At 39.8% G+C, this 19,430-nt stretch overlaps 1 protein-coding gene across 1 annotated transcript; it reads left to right on the top strand.

The window, feature by feature from the left end:
* The first annotated feature begins 2,202 nt into the window (after window positions 1–2,202).
* Window positions 2,203–9,249, top strand: LOC103250350 (heparan-sulfate 6-O-sulfotransferase 3). The gene has a single exon (XM_008048926.2). It carries the CDS (start codon window positions 2,221–2,223, stop codon window positions 2,908–2,910), a length of 690 nt encoding a protein of 229 aa, XP_008047117.1. The 5' UTR covers window positions 2,203–2,220; the 3' UTR covers window positions 2,911–9,249.
* Window positions 9,250–19,430: the final 10,181 nt, after the last annotated feature.

Below are 19,430 nucleotides of genomic sequence, written 5' to 3' on the forward strand. Positions count from 1 at the left end.
AAAATCATGGTGTTTTCTCTAAATGTAAGATGTTGTTATTGCTAGTAGTAATTTATCAGTGAGCGTTTCTGAGCAAAATGATTTTTTAGTTCTGTCAAGTTAGGATGTTTTCAACTTACAAGGGGTTTATCGGGATTAATCCCATCGTAAGTCGAGGAGACTGTGTAGTCAGGCACACCACCATTTATCTATCTTTAAGTGCAAATATATGCCCTAACAACATATAGGAATGATTTTAGTGAGCAATATCTACAATTGCTCCCCTTGCCAACACAGATATTAGAACAAATATGACATGATGCAGTGGTAACCAAAAATCATTCTTCAATAGATTCTCTATTATCTACCGAATGTGTATTTTTACTTTACCATCAAGTTCCTTTGAAGAGCAGACACTAAAATAAATAAAGAAAAAATGACCCGGTTTTGTCCCAGCCCTCTGGGTGCCAGGTTGAGGACAAGCATGCTCGACAATAATTACTTTCCACTCTGTACATGGTAGGTCACAGTGAGGCCTACCTGGCAGCACCAGCCTTTGGTTCCAGGGCTCTCTGTAGCATCAAGTCATTTGTACAGGTGTCGGGGCAGCCTGGGGTTCTTAGAACACTGCAGGGCCACTGTTGAAAGGGGAGCCGAGGAACTCTGAGTTAATACAATTAACCCTATATTTCTGGAGCAGCCCACTTTCAATGAACCAAGGACTGAACTGGGATTTAATTGGGATCAGACTGGCTTGTGTGAAAGGGCAAAAGGCCAAGCAGGATCTTAGAACCAGAAGACAGCTTGGAGGCCCATGTCTAGCCTTTACTTTGAACTAATATGTATCTTCCTCTAATGCCTAGTGTGTCTTTCATCTCAACTTCTCCAACTTTTCTTCCTGCTTCTTTGCACTTTTCTTACCCTTTTAAACCAGAGATATCCTGATCTCTATGCGATCATTCTGAAGATAACCATTTAAAAACATATTTATTTTCAATATTCCACGAGCTGTCACTAGATGAGATCTGTGATCATAATAACCACAGAACCTGACAATTAATAGGCAATCAATAAATACCTTACAATTTTGTTTTTAAAATACAATATGGTGCCCAGGAAAGCACACAAGTTTTGCCATCAAACAAACCTAGATTAGACTGTAGATCAAGTATTAACTTGCTCTGGGTCTTGGGCTGTATTTTTCACTTTTCTGAGCCTCTGGATCTTCAGCTTTTATAAAAAATGTAATAATAAAATTCATTGTATAAAGTTGTGTTGAGGATTATCTGAGCTAGCATCCATAAAGCATGTAGCACAGCTCCTAGCACATAGTAGGTACTCAGTAAATATTAATCTCCACACCGAACCACCCTTCCTTCTCCAACCCCACCTACCTCATAATCCAGAATAGCAATATAAGAAAAGATTAAGGAGAATTGAGTTTCAGCATTGCTCTTTTTAATCCTATGACCTTGGATAAATCATTCCTTTTCATGTAACCCTGTCAAATAGAACTCTGTTGACTATAAAGTTTTGTTGCAAAGATCAAATAAGAGCCGGGCTTGGTGGCTCAGCCTGTAATCCCATGCCTTTGGGAGGCTGAGGTGAGTGGATTGACTGAGCCTGCGGGTTCAAGACCCGCCTGGGCAACTTGGCGAGACCTCATCTCTACAATAAATCAAAAATTAGCTGGGCATGGTCGCACACACCTGTAGTTCCAGCTCCTTGGAAGGCTGAGACGGAAGGATCGCCGGAGCCCAGCAGGTCGAGGCTGCAGTGACTGGGAGCGGCCACTGCACTCCAGTCTGGGTGACAGAGTGAGACTCCAACTCAAAAAATAAAAAATAAAAATAAAATAAAATAGCAGGTAGACAATGCTTTGTAAAATCATCTTCTCTAAATGTAAGATGTTGTTATTGCCAGCAGTAATTTATCAGTGAATAATTGCTGAATGAATGAATCACCTATTCCTCCTTTCTCCTCCCTCCCCAAACTGGAGCAGGGAGGAAAAGCCCAACAGACTTAGTATTGAAAAACCAGTCCATATGTCTTTGTGGAAACACACACACATTCACCTGATAGGCACAAATTCAGGCAAACAATCTCACGAGAACAGTTGGCAAAAGAGCCCACTGACGCAAAGCTACCTTAAAATTACAGAAGCTCAGAATCTTCCTGTGAGAGTTGTCAGCTACTGACCCTCTTCCTCTAATTTCTTCCAGGAATTTCTATTACATCACAATGTTACGGGATCCAGTGTCACGTTACCTGAGCGAGTGGAAACATGTCCAGAGAGGGGCCACGTGGAAAACCTCTCTCCACATGTGTGATGGAAGAAGCCCCACCCCTGATGAGCTGCCCACCTGCTACCCTGGGGATGACTGGTCTGGGGTCAGCTTGCGGGAGTTTATGGACTGCAGCTACAATCTGGCTAACAACCGCCAGGTGCGCATGCTGGCTGACCTCAGCCTGGTGGGCTGCTACAACTTGACTTTCATGAACGAGAGCGAAAGAAACACTATCCTGTTGCAGAGCGCAAAGAACAACCTGAAGAACATGGCCTTCTTTGGGCTCACCGAATTCCAGAGGAAGACACAGTTTCTCTTTGAGAGGACATTCAACCTCAAGTTCATCTCCCCCTTCACGCAGTTCAATATCACGCGGGCTTCCAACGTGGAGATCAACGAGGGCGCCCGCCAGCGCATTGAGGAGCTAAACTTCCTGGACGTGCAGCTTTACGAGTATGCGAAAGACCTCTTTCAGCAGCGCTACCACCACACCAAACAGCTAGAGCATCAGAGGGACCGCCAAAAGAGGCGGGAGGAGCGAAGGCTGCAGCGGGAGCACAGGGCCCACCGGTGGCCCAAAGAGGATGGGGCCCCAGAAGGGACTGTCACGGAGGACTACAACAGCCAGGTGGTGAGATGGTGACCCCCTGCCCTCTCCTCTCTCAGGAGGAGGAGGAAGAGGAGGAGCAGGCACAGTGACCTTCCGTCGCATTACCTTGGAGAAGCTGGGTCGTTCTGAGGACAGCTGGCTGTATTGCTTGAATTGGACATCTGCTTCCTCTTTGTCTTCATTTTTGTCCAGCTGGAGATAATCTGTCTTGTTCTCTTTTTCTTCTTGACATTTTTCAGTGATATTAAGTAGGGTAGGAATGCATTCAATGTAGACCACTTTAGAAGGTCAAGGGGAGACACGCCAAAAAAGAAACAGTTCCTGCAATTTTCTTTGCAGCAGCTAGGTTACAGTTTGGGTAACTGGAACCCATAGAGACGCACATGAAAAGCCAAACTGTGGCTTGGATGTTCAATTGAAACTGGTCTGTTTCATACGATTTCTGTTGTGAGAATATTGGTCTGTTTAAAGAGTGAGAAAGAGAAGAACTCTTCAGCCCTTAGATGAGGTTTTATGCCAACCTTCACTTGGCTGTTGGCTCTCATTTTGAACTCTACTTGAATGCGATTTAAATCATAAGCAATGTGTTTTGTTGTTGGAGTTGTTTTGAAACTAAGTTACCCTTCTCTTGACCATTGCTAGAAACCCACATCCTATAAATTCCCCAGCACTGTAACCCTAAACCATGCTTTCCCCTCCATCTTTTAGGGAAGAAGAAGTGGATACAGGATGGGGTGGTTGTGACCCCTGAGAAATTAACATTAATAGGGGCATTTAGGAGAAAACTTGCTTATTTGCTAATGCCTAGGGAGATCATACTTTATCAATTTTTATTTTCAATCTGAGAAATGAATGATAAAATAAGAGAAAAAATGTCAGGAGGATAAGTATATATCTAACATTTTGAAACTGGCTACAGAACTGTAGATTGTAAAGGAATATTTTAGGGTTCAGCCTCTTTGGAGTAGTCATCTCCTTTGATATGGTACTGCCAGGTCTTGAAATTCTGCTGTCACAGAGGAAAAGATGTTTTAAAAGAACTTGACCTGAGGAATAGGAACTTAGCTGGCATGTATACAAAATATACCCAAAGTCACTAAATGAATAATCACTCTGATTGAGGCCAGGAGACATGGAACACCATTAATGGCAGTTATCCCCAGAGTTTAGGGATAACCCCACCTCCCAACATCTTGAATATCTTCAGTCTGATAACATTTTTTCTTCCCACGTGTTCTTTAGCTGTTGTTAGACTGTGGCTACAGGTTTAAATCAGGCTAGAGTGTTTAAACCCAGACAAAAAAGGACTGTATTGCTCAGTACTACTTATTTCCACCTCTCCTGATCACAACTATAATAACCAGAAGTTTACTTTGTAATGAGAGGAGGAGCATTTATTAGGAGGATCAGAGTGGGTGGAAAGTTTCATGACAGATTTGATCTGGTCAATCCCTTCAAGGAGCTGAAGTTAAAATGAGTGAAACCCCTAAATCAGATTGAAAAGCCTATTTCATTGATATCCGACATGTTTGATGTTTAAGCCAGCTTTACGTAAGCCACTTCTCAGCCTCCAAAGTATTCTCTCTGGGGTTGAGAGTCAATCAACCCACAAGCATTCATGGAGCGCCTACCTGCAGAGAGGGGAGTTCAATGTCTCCATCAGATAGAGATCTGGAGGCATTTCTCTCAGCGCCCTTGGCTTCATCTGTGGTGCAAGTGAAAGCATTCATGGTGGCTCCCTTGTGACAGGAACTGAGAGAGGCCCTTTTCATACCTGAAATATATTCTGCACAACGAGATGGATAGATAAGGAAAGTGAGCGCCACAGACAATAAGTAGCTTTTTTCGCAGATTGTAAACTAGCTGTAGTGGACTACAAAGGGCAAGTTCTTCTTACTCCATCATGTTGTCAATATGGGATGAGGGCTCATGCTGCCTAAAGCTTCCTGTCAATCATGCAGGAAACCAGTTGTTATTTCCCAGAAGTGTTGTCTGTAACCCATGTGGGTGGTACAACCGTGACAGCACCAAGCTAACAGTGACCCAGAGCAATGCGGCCTTGGGTCACTCCAGTCCCCCCCTTCTACATCACTGACCCATCAATGAGCAGAGAGATTTATGATTTTTTAAGGCAGTTGTGCTCTTTGAGCCATTTACAAGAGTGAGTTAAAAGGGGCCAAGTAAATATTGGTTGTTAGATGGTAGAGATTAGGCACACAAAATGCTCATCTCCCTTTCCTATGATTTGTTCCTACGGTAGGGAGGGAAGGAGGACTGCAACTGGAATTAATGAGCAGCTCTCTCTCTATCTTCACATTTCATTGCTAGGATCTAAGGTTCTGCCTAGAATAGCAGCGCTGCAAATTATCCTTCTGCCTGCCGCTGCGATACACACATACACATACTCATGCACGTGCACACACACAATAACAATCCAGTGTTTTGTCACGGAGAAAATCAAAACAAGTGAGAAAGCATTCGGATTGTTTCTTTAAAATTCACTTTATATTTCTGGCAAGGAATTCAGGCATAGCTGAGACTTGGAGGCAACCCCTGCTAACTTCGCTCTGTTCCTTGAGCACCCCGGGATTTATATCAAAGGCTTTCCACTGCCTTCCGCTGAAGGCGTGATGTATGGTGCTCCACTTGAGACCACGTATCAGGATGTTGAGAAGAGAAACCAGCTCTTTGTGTTGGCCCGAGGCCAGTGGTGAACAAATTAAAAAGACTGACATGGGCTTCCTCCCTCATATCATTTCATTCTAAAGCAGTAAGCTTGTCATATCCCTGGGGTCCTGTGTTGATAGAAATAGAGAGGTAGGGACACAGTTTGTTCTCCGAAAATTGACTGCCCACCTACATGCTGAGTGACACTCAGAAAGTGATGCCAGCGGAAGGTCCTGAGGATCCGTGGAAGTCGGCCGCCTGAAGTCCCAAACCAAATCAATTCCAGATGCATTCGTGTCAAAAGCTCAAGAAGAGGCAAAAAAAAAAAAAAAAATCCCCAGGGTGTTCCACATCAATGGACCCCTACAATTCCCAGGTAGACCTTCCTTCCTTTCTTTTGGCAATGGCAACTCCAGTAACCAGATTGGAATGAGGTGTCTTTGTGTATGTGTGCATGCATGTGTGTGTGTAAATTTTATCAAAGACTAAGATACTATCTAGTCTCGATACTGTCTCCTTCTAGCTCTTTGGCATCCTACTCTTGGAAACTGAAGAAAACTGCCCTGAGAGTTGTTTGGATACTTATAATAATAATTAATAACATTAACAATCAGAGTTAGACAATAGTGAGGGATAGCCTGCGTTTTATGAAAGATTACAAAGATGTGTTTCTTCTCATCTGAAGGAAGTAACTGTTTCATAAATAGTTTGATCAAGAGTTTGAAATATGAGGACCTTTAAAGGAACTTTTTCAGGAGTCTAAATGGAGATGGTACTAATATGGGGAAGAAAGTCTCCAAAATAAACCTAGCAAGGAGGTGAGACTAGGTCATTAAAAAATAAGCATATATGTGTTGGGTAGGACTCTCAGTCAGCAGTTTTAACAGAGGCACGCAAAAGAATAGAAGCCATTTCTCTCTCACTTAATGACAAACTGGTTTGAGCGCTCTGGTGTGTGACGTTACCAGAAGCCCAGGCCCTCTCTTGCTGCTCTTTCATCCCAATATGCAACATCCATCTCAAGGACCAAAGGGGCTGCTCTATATCCTGGCACCTCACTTACATCTAAGACAGTAGAGAGGAAGTGATGGGCAGTTGTCCATATTGTTTCCGGTCACATCTCACGGGCTAGAACCTAGACATCAGCCACATCTAGCTGCAAAGAAGGCTAGGAAATGTCTTTATTATTGGTTGTCATGTGCCTTGATAACTGTGGGGGCTCTATTATTAGAGGAACAATATGAAAATTGATACTGATTAAAAACTGTCAGTATCCAGCATGAAAGGGAATCAAACAATATTTCAAGTACATTTCAATGTCACTTATTTCATCATATGTTTTGCAAAGGATAAGATTAGAATTCATAATTTTGTATAACAATGGGTGGTTTTCAAAACATTTTTACATTTAGTATCCTGTTTGATTTTCATGACATTCGTACGTGTTAAATAGGATCTCTATTCATTATTCCATTTAATAGTTTGGAATGGAGATTTAGAGATATTGAAAGATTTCCCAAAGATTCCAATTTCTGAGCAAGAAAGTTGCTCAGAGCCCTAGTCTTTTGACTTCATGGCTTTTCCTCCTACTTTATGCTGCTCAGCATCAGTATTGGGAATGGAAATTCCAAGAATATTAAATCTGAAATCTAAATCTTTATTGATTTATGTTTCCCCTTGCCTTTTTTGGGAACTGTGATGACTTAAAAAATGCCAAAGACACTGGTCAAGTTGATTCTCAGCTCTCTGCCTCCAGCGAGGGATACTTCTTATCTAGGAATGAAATATTCACTAGATGGGCACTGTTGCAGAGGAAATGAAGAAGCACTCAAACTGAGGGGAGGCATTCAAACACCTCTGCTTGGGTGTCCAACCTATCTGATCCAAAACCTATTCAAGATGAAGTCTGAGGGAATGTGCTCAACAGTCCTTAGGGAAACTCAGTGTTAGAGATACTTAGAATCAGTAGCTGCCTGATTAGTGAAGCTTACAGGTAATCAATATAACCCCTGCTCAAGAACAAAAAATATCCCCTTCTCCTTTTTCCCCACATCCCTGGTATTTTATCAGCAACATATTACTTTAGTTTATTTGCTGGTAAACGAGCCTCTTTGCACACTCACTGGAAAGAGAGGAAATGCTTTAGGTTGTCTTAAGCTAACAGCTTCACACAGGGAGTTTGTCTGATTCCTATCCAACCATGACCTCTAACTGACAAGAAGGTCCTGTATAATGGGATCATTTAGGATGAGAGGTGAGGGAGAGGAGGCGTAACCACAGAGGAAAGTGGGGCTTCTAAAAAGGAGGCAGTTCTTTCCAAGGTGTAAAGATGGTGAGTTAAATATGCGCCAGACGATACTGAAAAATAGAAAATGACTAATCCACAGTTTCTGTCCTCAAGAACAAGGGCAGGCTGGAAATATGCAGACTGGTATTCTTTTAGCCATTTAAACAAAATGAATGAATGAGGATCTCGAGACAGGACCAGAGCATTGGGATGGTGTTAGGGACTCAAGGTTGATTGAGTTGGTGGAGTTGGACCAAAGGGCAAGTCGGGTTGGACTTAGGCAAGAATATCCTGATCTGATCACAGATGTGACTCGAAGGTTTTCCCTCTGTGTAGTTATTGTGCCTCCACTGATCACCGGAACTCCAACTGAAAGCTTCCAGGCCAGGTATCAGGACTGGCTGAATCTGATGATTCTATCCATTTTGTGTCATCTGGGAAGCATGCAATTGTTCTTTCTCCAAGGCACTTTTCAAAGGCTTTTCTTCTTATCCCCTCCCTCCATCTCCACTGGACATAAGCCAATGTCTGCTCTTTTTCACCACATTCACCTGGACCCATGTGAACGAATTCCCTGAAACATTGAAACTTTGGGCAAGTGGGCGGGTTCTGAGACCTGTGTGTTTTGTAGCCCAGTGAATGGAATGCACAGGAGCCTATTGCCACAGCACGTTGACAGAACCGACCTGCCTTGCAGAGGTGCAGAGATTTCCAGAGGACTGGCCTAGCTTAAACACCAGCAACATCTGCAAGACAAGAGCCCCTGGACTTCTAGGCAAGGACTTGAGGTAACATAACAGTACTCCAGATCCAAGAACACAGATGCATGGATGTTTCTTGAGTCTGTGTTCTAAAGTCGATGGAAAAGACACAACTGTCATCCTTGAACACATCAGTGGAACCTCTGTGAGCTACATGTTCTACTGCATGATAGGAACTCGTCAAAGGGCCAGATTGATATCTTGCCAGGAAAAACCGTATTCTGAGAAGCAGAGTTTTGTGTAATTTGGTTATTGTCAAATTTGTCTTCTGCCTCCTTGTCATTTTTTAAAAATCACATGGTCATCTTGTTTTTGTCTTTCCTCTTTTCAGAAGTGCGTTTGAGGTTTTGAATGCATTATTTTTCTTTGAATGTATCAACTCAATGTCGGAGAGAAAAATCTGGACTTTTATCTGGTGCCCCATTTTAGATATAAAGATAGTTATTCAATAGATAGTAAATTATTTCTCCTAAGAGATATTTCCTTTTGTTTCTGTACAATAATATGTATGAACTCAGTTACTAGGAGATTGTATTGTGACATTATCAACCTTTATTGCTATTTAAAAATGATAGTTTGTAGAACCGAGGATTTCCATTGATGTGAAGCACAATTTAATGAATAAGTTAACATATTAAACTGTTGTGATGTCAAGAACAATTGTATTCCCTTGTGTTTTTGTCAGAGACATTTTTGCAAAATGAGAAAAGTTGGTTAAACACTTTAAGGGATTTATGGAAATTGAATCTGCAGGATCAGCTTTGTCAAACTCTGAAAATCCATGCTTTGGATACAAATGTGGTTATTGGATGTGAAACTTTAAAAGTCATACAAGACAAAGAAAATATGGATTGAAACAATTTAGAGCCTCTGAGGCTAGGGAGGATTTCATAGACTCTCAAACACATAAGCTTCTAAAACCATGATTCTCAGTGACTCTCTCCCTTACCGCCCACCCCCAACACATTGAAATCTGCTGTGAAATGTGGAAAAGCCTCCTGGAGATGAAGGGATGAGCAAAAGATTTGAGAAAGAGTAGCGGGAGAGAAACAGGGATTGGAGCAAAGGATCTGGGAATTCAATCCAAAGGAAAGAAAGAAAGGAGCAGGGGGGAGGGAAGAGAAAGAGAGAACAGAAGAAAATTACAATAACAAACATTAATATGGGACTCCACAATTTTAAGGTGCCTCAATGTGGATTGTTTAAAATTAACTAGTTCCTATAATATAAGCAAAGATTAGTCTAGTGGAGAAAAAGTTTCATTCATTCAAAAGTCTCTGAACGATATAATTTATCATTTCATTTTTGTTCTGTGGAAGTGAGAATTGTGGATTCCTTCCATGCTTACGAGTAAGATGCATAACCTTAGAAATGTCATTTGACTATGTCCCTCTGTCTAGCGGAAATCATATGCAGAAGGAACCTGACTTTAAAACAACTGAAGTGTCCATAGGAAAGGCTCAAAAAGACGGTGAAAGTTAAACACACACAGACACATGGCAAGCATGTATGTACACACACACACACACACACACACACACACACACACACACACACACACACACACACAGAGTGAACAGCTTGTGGGTTTTTGTCTTCCGAAAAAAAACTCAGGTAAGAGAAGGACCTAGGAATCCTAAGGTTTACTTCTTTTCCCTATTCACCTTGAAAACTGTTGAAAATACGATTGAAAAACCGTTAAAAAATATTATTAAAAATCACCTCTCAGTATCATACTGTTTTATTCTCACATATCAGTTTTCATATCAAGTATAAATTTGCAAATTAATGGACTATAAAATATTCTAACATAGTTATTTATTTTATAAACCATGTTAATATTTTACAATTGCAAAGTAACACATGACCTTAGATCACTTAAAAAATACAAGATACTTAAAATTCCTTCATACAGAGCCAACCTCTGAGATTATTTTCATCCATTTTCTTCCATACTTGTATGCATTAGCAATTAGAGCAAAATTTTAAATAGCCAATATTTTAGGAAATTGGAATCATGCAATCTATGCAGTGGAAATAGACATATTAACATCTTAATAACCACCCTCTAAAAACATAATTTTTTTTTTTTTTTTTTTTTTTGAGTTGGAGTCTCACTCTATTGCCCAGACTGGAGTGCAGTGGCCGCTCCCGGCCACTGCAGCCTCGAACTGCTGGGCTCTGGTGATCCTTCTGCCTCAGCCTTCCAAGTAGCTGGAACTACAGGCGTGCACTACCACACCCGGCTAATGTTTTTGATTTATTGTAGAGATGAGGGCTCGCCAAGTTGCCCAGGTGCGTCTCGAAGCCTCGGGCTTAGGCAATGCACTCACCTCAGCCTCCCAAAACGCAAGATTACAGGCTGAGCCACCGAGCCCAGTTTAAAAACATAATTCTAATAGCTGCATGTAATTTTACCATTTCCAAATGTTTGGTCATTCTGGTAATTCTCAGTTCATATATATATTTATATGTATTCATAAATAATAAATTTCGTGGAAGACAGAGTCTGTGAATGTGATGCATGTGTGTGGAAAAGTGAGTAGGATCACACCTGTGGGGAATCAAAGGGGACAGAAGGAGAAAGTGAACCGGGATGCTTTGCAACAAGGTCCTCAGGGTGCTTTGGAACTGAGATGATTCTTCAGCATTGTCACTAGTCAAAAACCCTGGCCTCTACCTTCCCAACAGCATCGTTATTTGTGGCCCGGCCCCAAGTGGCAACAAGACCTTTGGGGGAAGTGCCTCTCTTACTAAGATGGTCCTTGAGAGAGACTCAGCTGAGAGCCATCAGTCAGCAGCCAATTCTCCCAGCATCTTGAAGAATGAGCGCTTCAGTCCCAGACCAGGTGGGAGTAGTTCCAGAGAGATTCATAAAATTTTCTTTGATTAGATGGTTGACTTATTCTTATTTTTTTTCACAATTAAGGTAGTTGCATTTATGTAATTTTGACATTCTTGAATATATATTTTTTCTTTCTGGATTGTTGGGAAGATATAACCAAGCAGTCCACTGGCCTATCTCCAAAAGATCTTCAAGGATATTTACATAGATGCTACTTATACACATCTGTTGATTTCAGTTCATATATGTGTGTGTGTGTGTGTACATATATGAATTGAAAATGACTAAGATGACCAAATATTTGGAAATGGTAAAATTGCATGCAGCTAAATTATGTTTTCAAAGGATGGTTATTAAGATGTTAATATATCTACTTCCACTGCATAGATTGTAAGATTCCAATTTCTAAAATATTGGTTATTTAAAATTTTGCTCTAATTGCTAATGCATACAAATATGGAAGAAAATAGATCACAATAATTTCAGAGGTTGACTCCATACGAGTGGAGTTTTAAGCACCTTGTATTTTCTTTTTTTTTTAATTATAAAGATGTGGAGTACAACTCAGGGTTAGGTATACAACATTGATTATGCAGGTAATACCTTGTTGATGAGGTATGCCCCTCTCTATTTTCTAAGTTATCTAAGATCGTGTATTACTTTTTAACTGTAGAATGTTAACATGGTTTATAAAATAAATTAATAGAATGTAGACTTGCCAAAGTACCCCAAATTCTAGCCTTCATAACCTTCTGACTTTCTTCTGTGCTCTAGCACCTGGATATTTGTCTTCCTCTCTTTTGAGCTCAGCTGTGTTTTATAAAGTTATTTGGGCACATTTCTACTTATTTATAACTGAAGGAGAAATCTGCGTTAGGTAGGTTGGTCAGCTTACCAGAAATGAGTGTGCTCTTAAATTTAAAAATTTCTATCAAGTCTGTGTTTCTATTGCTTTTCCATTTTTTGGCTCTTCATCAATTTTTTCATTTTTAATCTCTAGATTTTCTCAATCAACGTTCACTCCTTTCCTATTTGGGGGGATTTTTCTGTTTGCTCATCTTGTTCATAAAGCTTCCATCCATATTAATTCCTTTTGATATTATTTTGTTTTCTATTTATGTTTATAATTTATATACATATTACTTTATCTTTAAAAAAATTTTTTTTTATTTTAAAAATGTGGGGTGCAATTCAGGGTTAGGTACACAAATGTTCATTATGCAGGCACCCTTGTTGATGAGATGTGCTTCTCCCTCCCCAGGCAGTTTCTGGCTACTGCCAATCTCTTTCTTACAGTGTTATGGCAAATGTGCAGGGTTCACTTATAAATGATAGTTTTTTTATCTTTTCTTTTAAATCTCATCAATTTCATCTATTAATGCTTAACTTTTCATTTTTATACTCACTTTTCAATCAATTTATTTCAATTTCTCCTTGTTTGTAGCTGTTGCTCTCCTTTATTTTGAGACAAACTTGTTTTATTGTTTTATTTTTAATAAATATGTTGTATGCAGATAATTTTGCCTATGCAATTTTTACTTTTTAAACTTTATGGAAGTTCGTGTGATCAGTTCTTAGAAAAGGTCATGGATACCTGTAAAGAATATGTATTGCCTGATTAAATTATTTACTGGGGTGCCAAAAAATGTATACACATTTTAAGAGCTGCTATCTATGTAACACTTTTCGAAGTACTGTTCAGAAGTGTCTGGATGCTGATGGTAACCACTTTGAGCACCTCTTGTAATTGCAGAAGTCAAAGGTGACTTGTACTCATTCTTTGTTATTAGTACAAATTTTTGCTTTCTTAAAATGTGCATACAATTTTTTGGCACCCTCCATATGTATAATATGGATATATCTAATATAAATATATATAAAGTATAAATACTAATTTATATTATATATATCCCGTATATAATCATTTAAACCCTATATGCATGCTTATACACACACATGCATAAAAGCACATTTACTTTATTAGAGACAGAGCATGTACAAAAATCTCCAACTATAATTGTGATTGTATCAATTCATAACAATTTTTTAGCATATATATTTTGGTGTTTTGCTATTTAGTGTTCAATACTTCCATATTCTTCATTGATGAGGTTACCATTCTCAATTTAAAAATGACCTTTCTGTATAATTTAATACATTTTGCTTTAAATTCTTCTCTCATTTTAGTGTTATTTTTGACATTTTGTAATGTATGATTAATAGATAGTCTAATTTTGCTTCACATAATCTAAATCTTTGTCTTTTTCTTCAAGAATTATCATAATTTATAGATCGCTGCCTTTTATTGTTTCCTTGATTTATGATTTCTACTGTTTATGCTTCTTTTATGTTTTATTTTCTCTCATCATAGGCTATAATTTCTTTGTAATCAGTGTTAGGAATGTAACCACATTTATCTGACTTTATGTAATTTGAAGGTGTTCACATTTATATGCTTCCTCTTCCTACTTCCAATTGTTTGTTTTAATTATCTGGAGGTAACAACTCTGGATTAAACATAAGCTGGGACTGTAGATTCATGTTGTTGTTACTGCTATTCTATCACTATAATCAGCACTGTGACTATATCAAAAGGAGGTCAGATGGTAAAGATTCTGCAAACTGAAATCTCTCATTCTGATCTCAAAATACCGAGCTACTTCCAGAGTCAAGTCTTCGCAGTTCTGAGTAATGCTCGCATGTATCTGATCATTTAAATTATTCAAATAGTTGTTGCAAGTAAAATAAGAAGACATGAAGATAAAGAGGAAATTAGGACCTCGCAAATTAGTGTTTAAAAGCCGTAGGGACAGCTTGCTTTCACAATGTCATCAGTTCCTGTGAATAATGTTTGTTCAGTGAGGAAAAAAAAAAGGAATGAAATTTTTATCAGAATCATAGAAATGCAACTGTTTTCAAATTTAATTTATGACTAGCTAAACCCATCATAATGTACACAAAGGAGGGAAGGAAGGAGGTGACCTTGTATGGTAGCATAATTTTTTTCTTAATTTAAAAATATAATTTTTAAGTATTTCCATGTAAGAACACTGGCAATTTTAATATTAGGGTAACAGTTACTGAATAAATATAACAATTTTTTTTTTCTGGAAAAGAAAGATAGTGCCTTCACAAATCCATGGTGCTCACTTTATCTGGGGCACAGCCAGGTGCTAATGTTCGCCCCTGCTTGTCTCCAAACCTACAGGAGTTAGACTACAAGAAGTCATTAAATCCTTGCAAATCAGGGCATCACTCCCAGGAGCCCTACCAGGAAGCCTGCCAGTTAAGTTTTAAGCAGAAGCATGTATATTACTGTTCTTCTAAGAAGCCACCGCTGATAGTATTCACATGTGCAGTTGCAAGTCACAGCTAGTAATCCCCACCACCCACATCCTACCTTCCACGTGATGGTAGAAGCAGAAACACAATGTTTTAATCTAGTCACCACCCAAAAGTCATGACCTCTGCTAATGTCCTCATTTTCTTTGCTGTCTAGGAGAGAAGATCCTCCCTAGGTGAGATTCTGAAATTTAGAAAAGGCATACAGAACATTCAACATCACGTCATGATGTTGCACATCTCGGTGTTATTAATGACCAGTTTGACAAAAAGTCATAGCTTTCATTAATTTTCAATAATCACAAAACTCAGATTACCAAGATTTCTTCCCCCCTAAAAATTTCCACGACCTGGCAGCGTGTCAGAAGAGACTCTATAACATCTTCACTACCTTCTAGATGTATAATCCAGAATTATAACAACTTAGGTCTTTTCACTGTCTCATTCCTTCCTATCTTTTTATGGATGCCTTTTTCTTTCCATTCTAAAAAATTCACTAAGGATTGCCAGGCACAATAATACTTGACACTGAAGCTAAAAGAATAATGTTCTTATAGACCAAAACACTTTAATGTTTTTAGTAATCCCTTTAGCACTCACAAACCAAGTGGCAGGTATTTTAGAAGACTCTTACCTTGGCCCCCACAATAACCTTAAGGAAACTCATCCTCAACCTTCTGAACCTGCACATCCCATTTTTCTTGTCCCCTGTTGCACATAATTTATTCTGGATCGGCACTTGGCTCTATACTCGTCTGAGCTCTCAACCTGGAGAGCCTTCCCTTGTCTTGTGCCATGACCCACAGCCACAGAAATAAGTCTGGGTTTCTGATGGCCTGGAATTGAATGCCAGAGGCATCCTTGGCCCTCTTTGATCCTGTACTTATCTTAAAGTTTGAGGATGACTTCTGCCTGGTCACCATTGTTCAATAGCACAGATCCCGGCACATAGTAGATACTCAGTATAGATTGGATAAATGAATTCGTAGGTGAAAGAATCAATAAGAGAATAAATCCATCATGTCCTTTCAGGTGAGCTAAACAAATCTCATAGTGTTCACAATGAACTATATTCTGATGAGTCCCAAATAAACAGTACTATCTAGATTCCTATTTTTAGTGAACTAGTGAACACCTGCACCTAAATGTCTTCCATTCATCCCCTCAATTCAATTTAATTTATGCCAAATTAAACAAATTATCTGTTCTTTTACTCTGAAAAGTCTGTTCTTTCTTCTGTAATCCCTTGATCCCCCCCAATTGAGTCATGACTTGTAAAACTCATGGGATAACCCAAGGTAGAAACCCTAGTCACCCTAAGTCCTCTTACCCATCCTCATGACACAGTTTCCATCTCCTACTCTTCGTTCTCACAACCACCAGCCTAGTTTAGAATTTGGTCCTGTTTCATCCTGTTTGCCAATAGATACTTTATTTATACCTATTTTAATCTTCACAGAAACACCAAGAGGCCTTATAATTGTTTTTCCTAATTAGGAAATTGAGTATTAAAGTAAAATAACCACCTAATGGCTCCATAGTTGATAAGTATTGGAATTAGGATTTGCTAGAATTTGAAGTCAGTTTTGATTCAACCTAAAGCCCAAGTTCTATTATGGAATAATTGTTCTCCCAGCCTCTAAAACATTTCTTTTTGGTCCAATTTCACCCTTTCAAAGACCTGGCCATGTCACTTCCCTTCTTAACCTTCTTAATGGTGACCATTGTCCTTAGGATCAAGTAAACATTCTGTAGCATGGCACTTAGGACATATCAATCCATAGCCCTTTCTCCTATTCCATGCCATCTTGCTCTCTGCTAAATCTGTCCTATATTCTAGTTATACAGAATGTCAGGAGAATTCTGGGTCTAGGGAAAAATGCCTAAGGTGAGTGAGGATGGATTGATTAAGACGATAAAGGAAGAAGTTAAAGAACAGCAGAGACTTGGGTAACACTTGGGGTGGAGGGTCTCTAATTGCAAAAGAACCATTTCAGTTGAGCAGACAACTATTTTTATGTCTCCAATGCAGGAACGAGAGCAGAGAGGAGGATGGAATATTGAAAGAGAATTCTTTGGCGAGCTATATACTCTCTAGAATTATAGTTGTGAATAGTCCAATCTGATATTCAGATATCATCACAAAAATGAAGTCATATGCTATAGGCAGGAGACCCAAATTATAAGGACATTTCTGACTCTTCTGTTAAAAAAGTTTTTGTGTGCCTGTCTTTGGTTACAACAAGGAGGGACCCACTGAGAAAATCTTGTCCTACTTTTACTTCTTAACCAGTCTTTGGAGAGAGAACCTAAGTACATATTGTTGACTTTGAAAAAAAAAACAAACCTTCCAAAACTACTGAGGTTGGTAACAAACAAGAAGGGATATAATTAAGTTTAGTATAATTGTAATATTTTCATATTAAATTCTGTGAGCACAGGTAATCCTAACCTAACATTTGGTCAACCAGATGTTTTTATTTCCCACAGAAACAACTCTCCTTGGATTCATTTGCCTGAATGAATGGGAACTTATCATTTTAGCTTGAGTTTGACTTTTTAGTTTGTTTTCTGACTTTAGGACTCACTATCTTGTTAGCATGTGGTTCCTGGACTGTCTATGGATTTCTCTGATGAAAGCCTCAAGGTAAATTGGTTCACTTTACCTCCTGAGATGGTAATTTAGATAGCCAAGAAGAATCAGACTCCTCAACACTCTCATTGGCCTTTCATGATCAAATCTTCACGTAAACAATGAGAAGTGGGTAACAGTAGTGGATTAACTCCTTGCTGGCAAAAACAAATCCATTCTAGACTGAGGCCTGGCTTTTAGCTCAGCTCTACCATCACCTCCCAAGGTGTCCATCAGGAGGTATCCCCACATTTTCAGGACCAACAGCAAACATTTGGGTCAAGGCCCTGGCCTGCTGCCCATGCTACTCCTCTTTCCACCCTCACTCCATCCTACACTCCATAGGGAATGGTCTCAAGTCAGCAGATACCTCAGGCCAAAGGTTCAAGCTGTGGCCAACCCTCCCCTAAAAAACTCACCCCTTGAATGGATTTCCTCCCTCCACCGCCCAGGCCATAATATATCTTAGGAAGAATTACTGCAGGTTCTGGATGCTGTGGAGGGTTGTCTGGGGTAGAGAATTCTGGGATTCTGGGTACCTAGAATATGAAGTACAAGAGGAAGTTCACAGGCTTCAGTGGACACATCTGTCCTGGCGCCACAGAATCCTTTCCATGAGGAGGTACACAGCTGAAGGCAGACCAAGAAGTCCTGGTTGTTGGGGGTCTCAGGTCTGTTCTGCCAACAGGGGTGCATGCTCAGCCCCTCTGGGTCTTCATGCTGGTAGGAACTGACAGTGTGGCTGGCCCAAAACTGGTGGGCAAGTGCCAGTGAAAGAGACTGCTTGAGGATGTGGGAGACGTAGGTTGCCTAGTTGTAACAATTTCCCTAACCAACCATAGGAGGTGCCTGGAATTTACCCAAAAAAGATGAACTCCTTTGGGTATTCAAATGTGGGGAATCCCTAAGGATCCCATTAAAATAATAACGCTCAGACCTCTGTCCTTCTCATCTCTATATCCAGGCTCTGAAAATGTGATCTGTAAGTATAGACTAGGTAAATGTAATTGAATAAAAATTTCCCAGATCAAGTTGTGTCTTTTAGTCTCCTCAGCTAACATCAGAACAGATGCTTTTGCCCCATGAGAGTTGGCTAGGTGAGAAAGAGGTGCCAGATTGGAGGGAGGGGTGTGTATACCCTTGGGGGAATGGGCTACTGCTACAGATTTTGTTGCATACCTATCTAGAATAAATCAGCCTTTTCTTTTTTCTTTTTTTTAATTATAAAGATGTGGGGTACAAGTCAGGGTTAGGTATACAAACATTGATTGTAATTACCCTTGTTGATGAGGTATGCCCTGCCCTCCCCTAGCAATTTCCCTCAACTGTCAATCCCACCCCCCCTCCCCTGACAGTTTCCCATTACTGTCAAATGCTTTCTTATAGCATTATAATTGTTCAAGGTCCGCTTATGACTGAGAACATATGGTACTATGTTATTTGTTTCTGTGACAGATCACTGAGTATGATCGACTCCAAATCCATCGAAGTTGCTGCAAAGTCCGTATATTTGTCCTTCTTTATGGCTGCATAATATTCCACTGTGTATATGTACCTCATTTTCTTTATCTGCCGATTTCTGAAAGAACTAGAAATTGACCTTATATGACCCAGCAATTCCCCTATTGGGAATATACCTGAAGAAACTCAAATCATTCTACAAAAAAGATATCTGCACACATATGTTTGTTGCAGCTTTATTCACAATACCAAAAACATGGAACCAACCGTGTTGCCCCTTGCAGCTGGACTGGATAAAAATCAGCCTTTTCTAAGCCTCTGGATAGTGGGCAGGTGGCTTTGGCAAAGCGGGAGGAGACAGCTCGCAGGGTGGCACTTCACCTGCATAATCACCTGGGCTGTCAGAGGCATGACCCTCTCAAAGTGGCCAGCCTGTTTCTTTTGTGCCTTCCAGACACTTGGAAAGCAAGTCAGAGCTCAGCATAAGTCATTAGTTATTTTCAGGGATGTGGAAACTTCTACTCACGCTGCTCCCACCATGAAGTCTCTGCTTTTGCT

This window comes from Carlito syrichta, unplaced genomic scaffold (genome assembly GCF_000164805.1).
Source record: "Carlito syrichta isolate Samal-C Ts95f unplaced genomic scaffold, Tarsius_syrichta-2.0.1 Scaffold129309, whole genome shotgun sequence".
NCBI classification, from domain to species: Eukaryota; Metazoa; Chordata; class Mammalia; order Primates; family Tarsiidae; genus Carlito; species Carlito syrichta.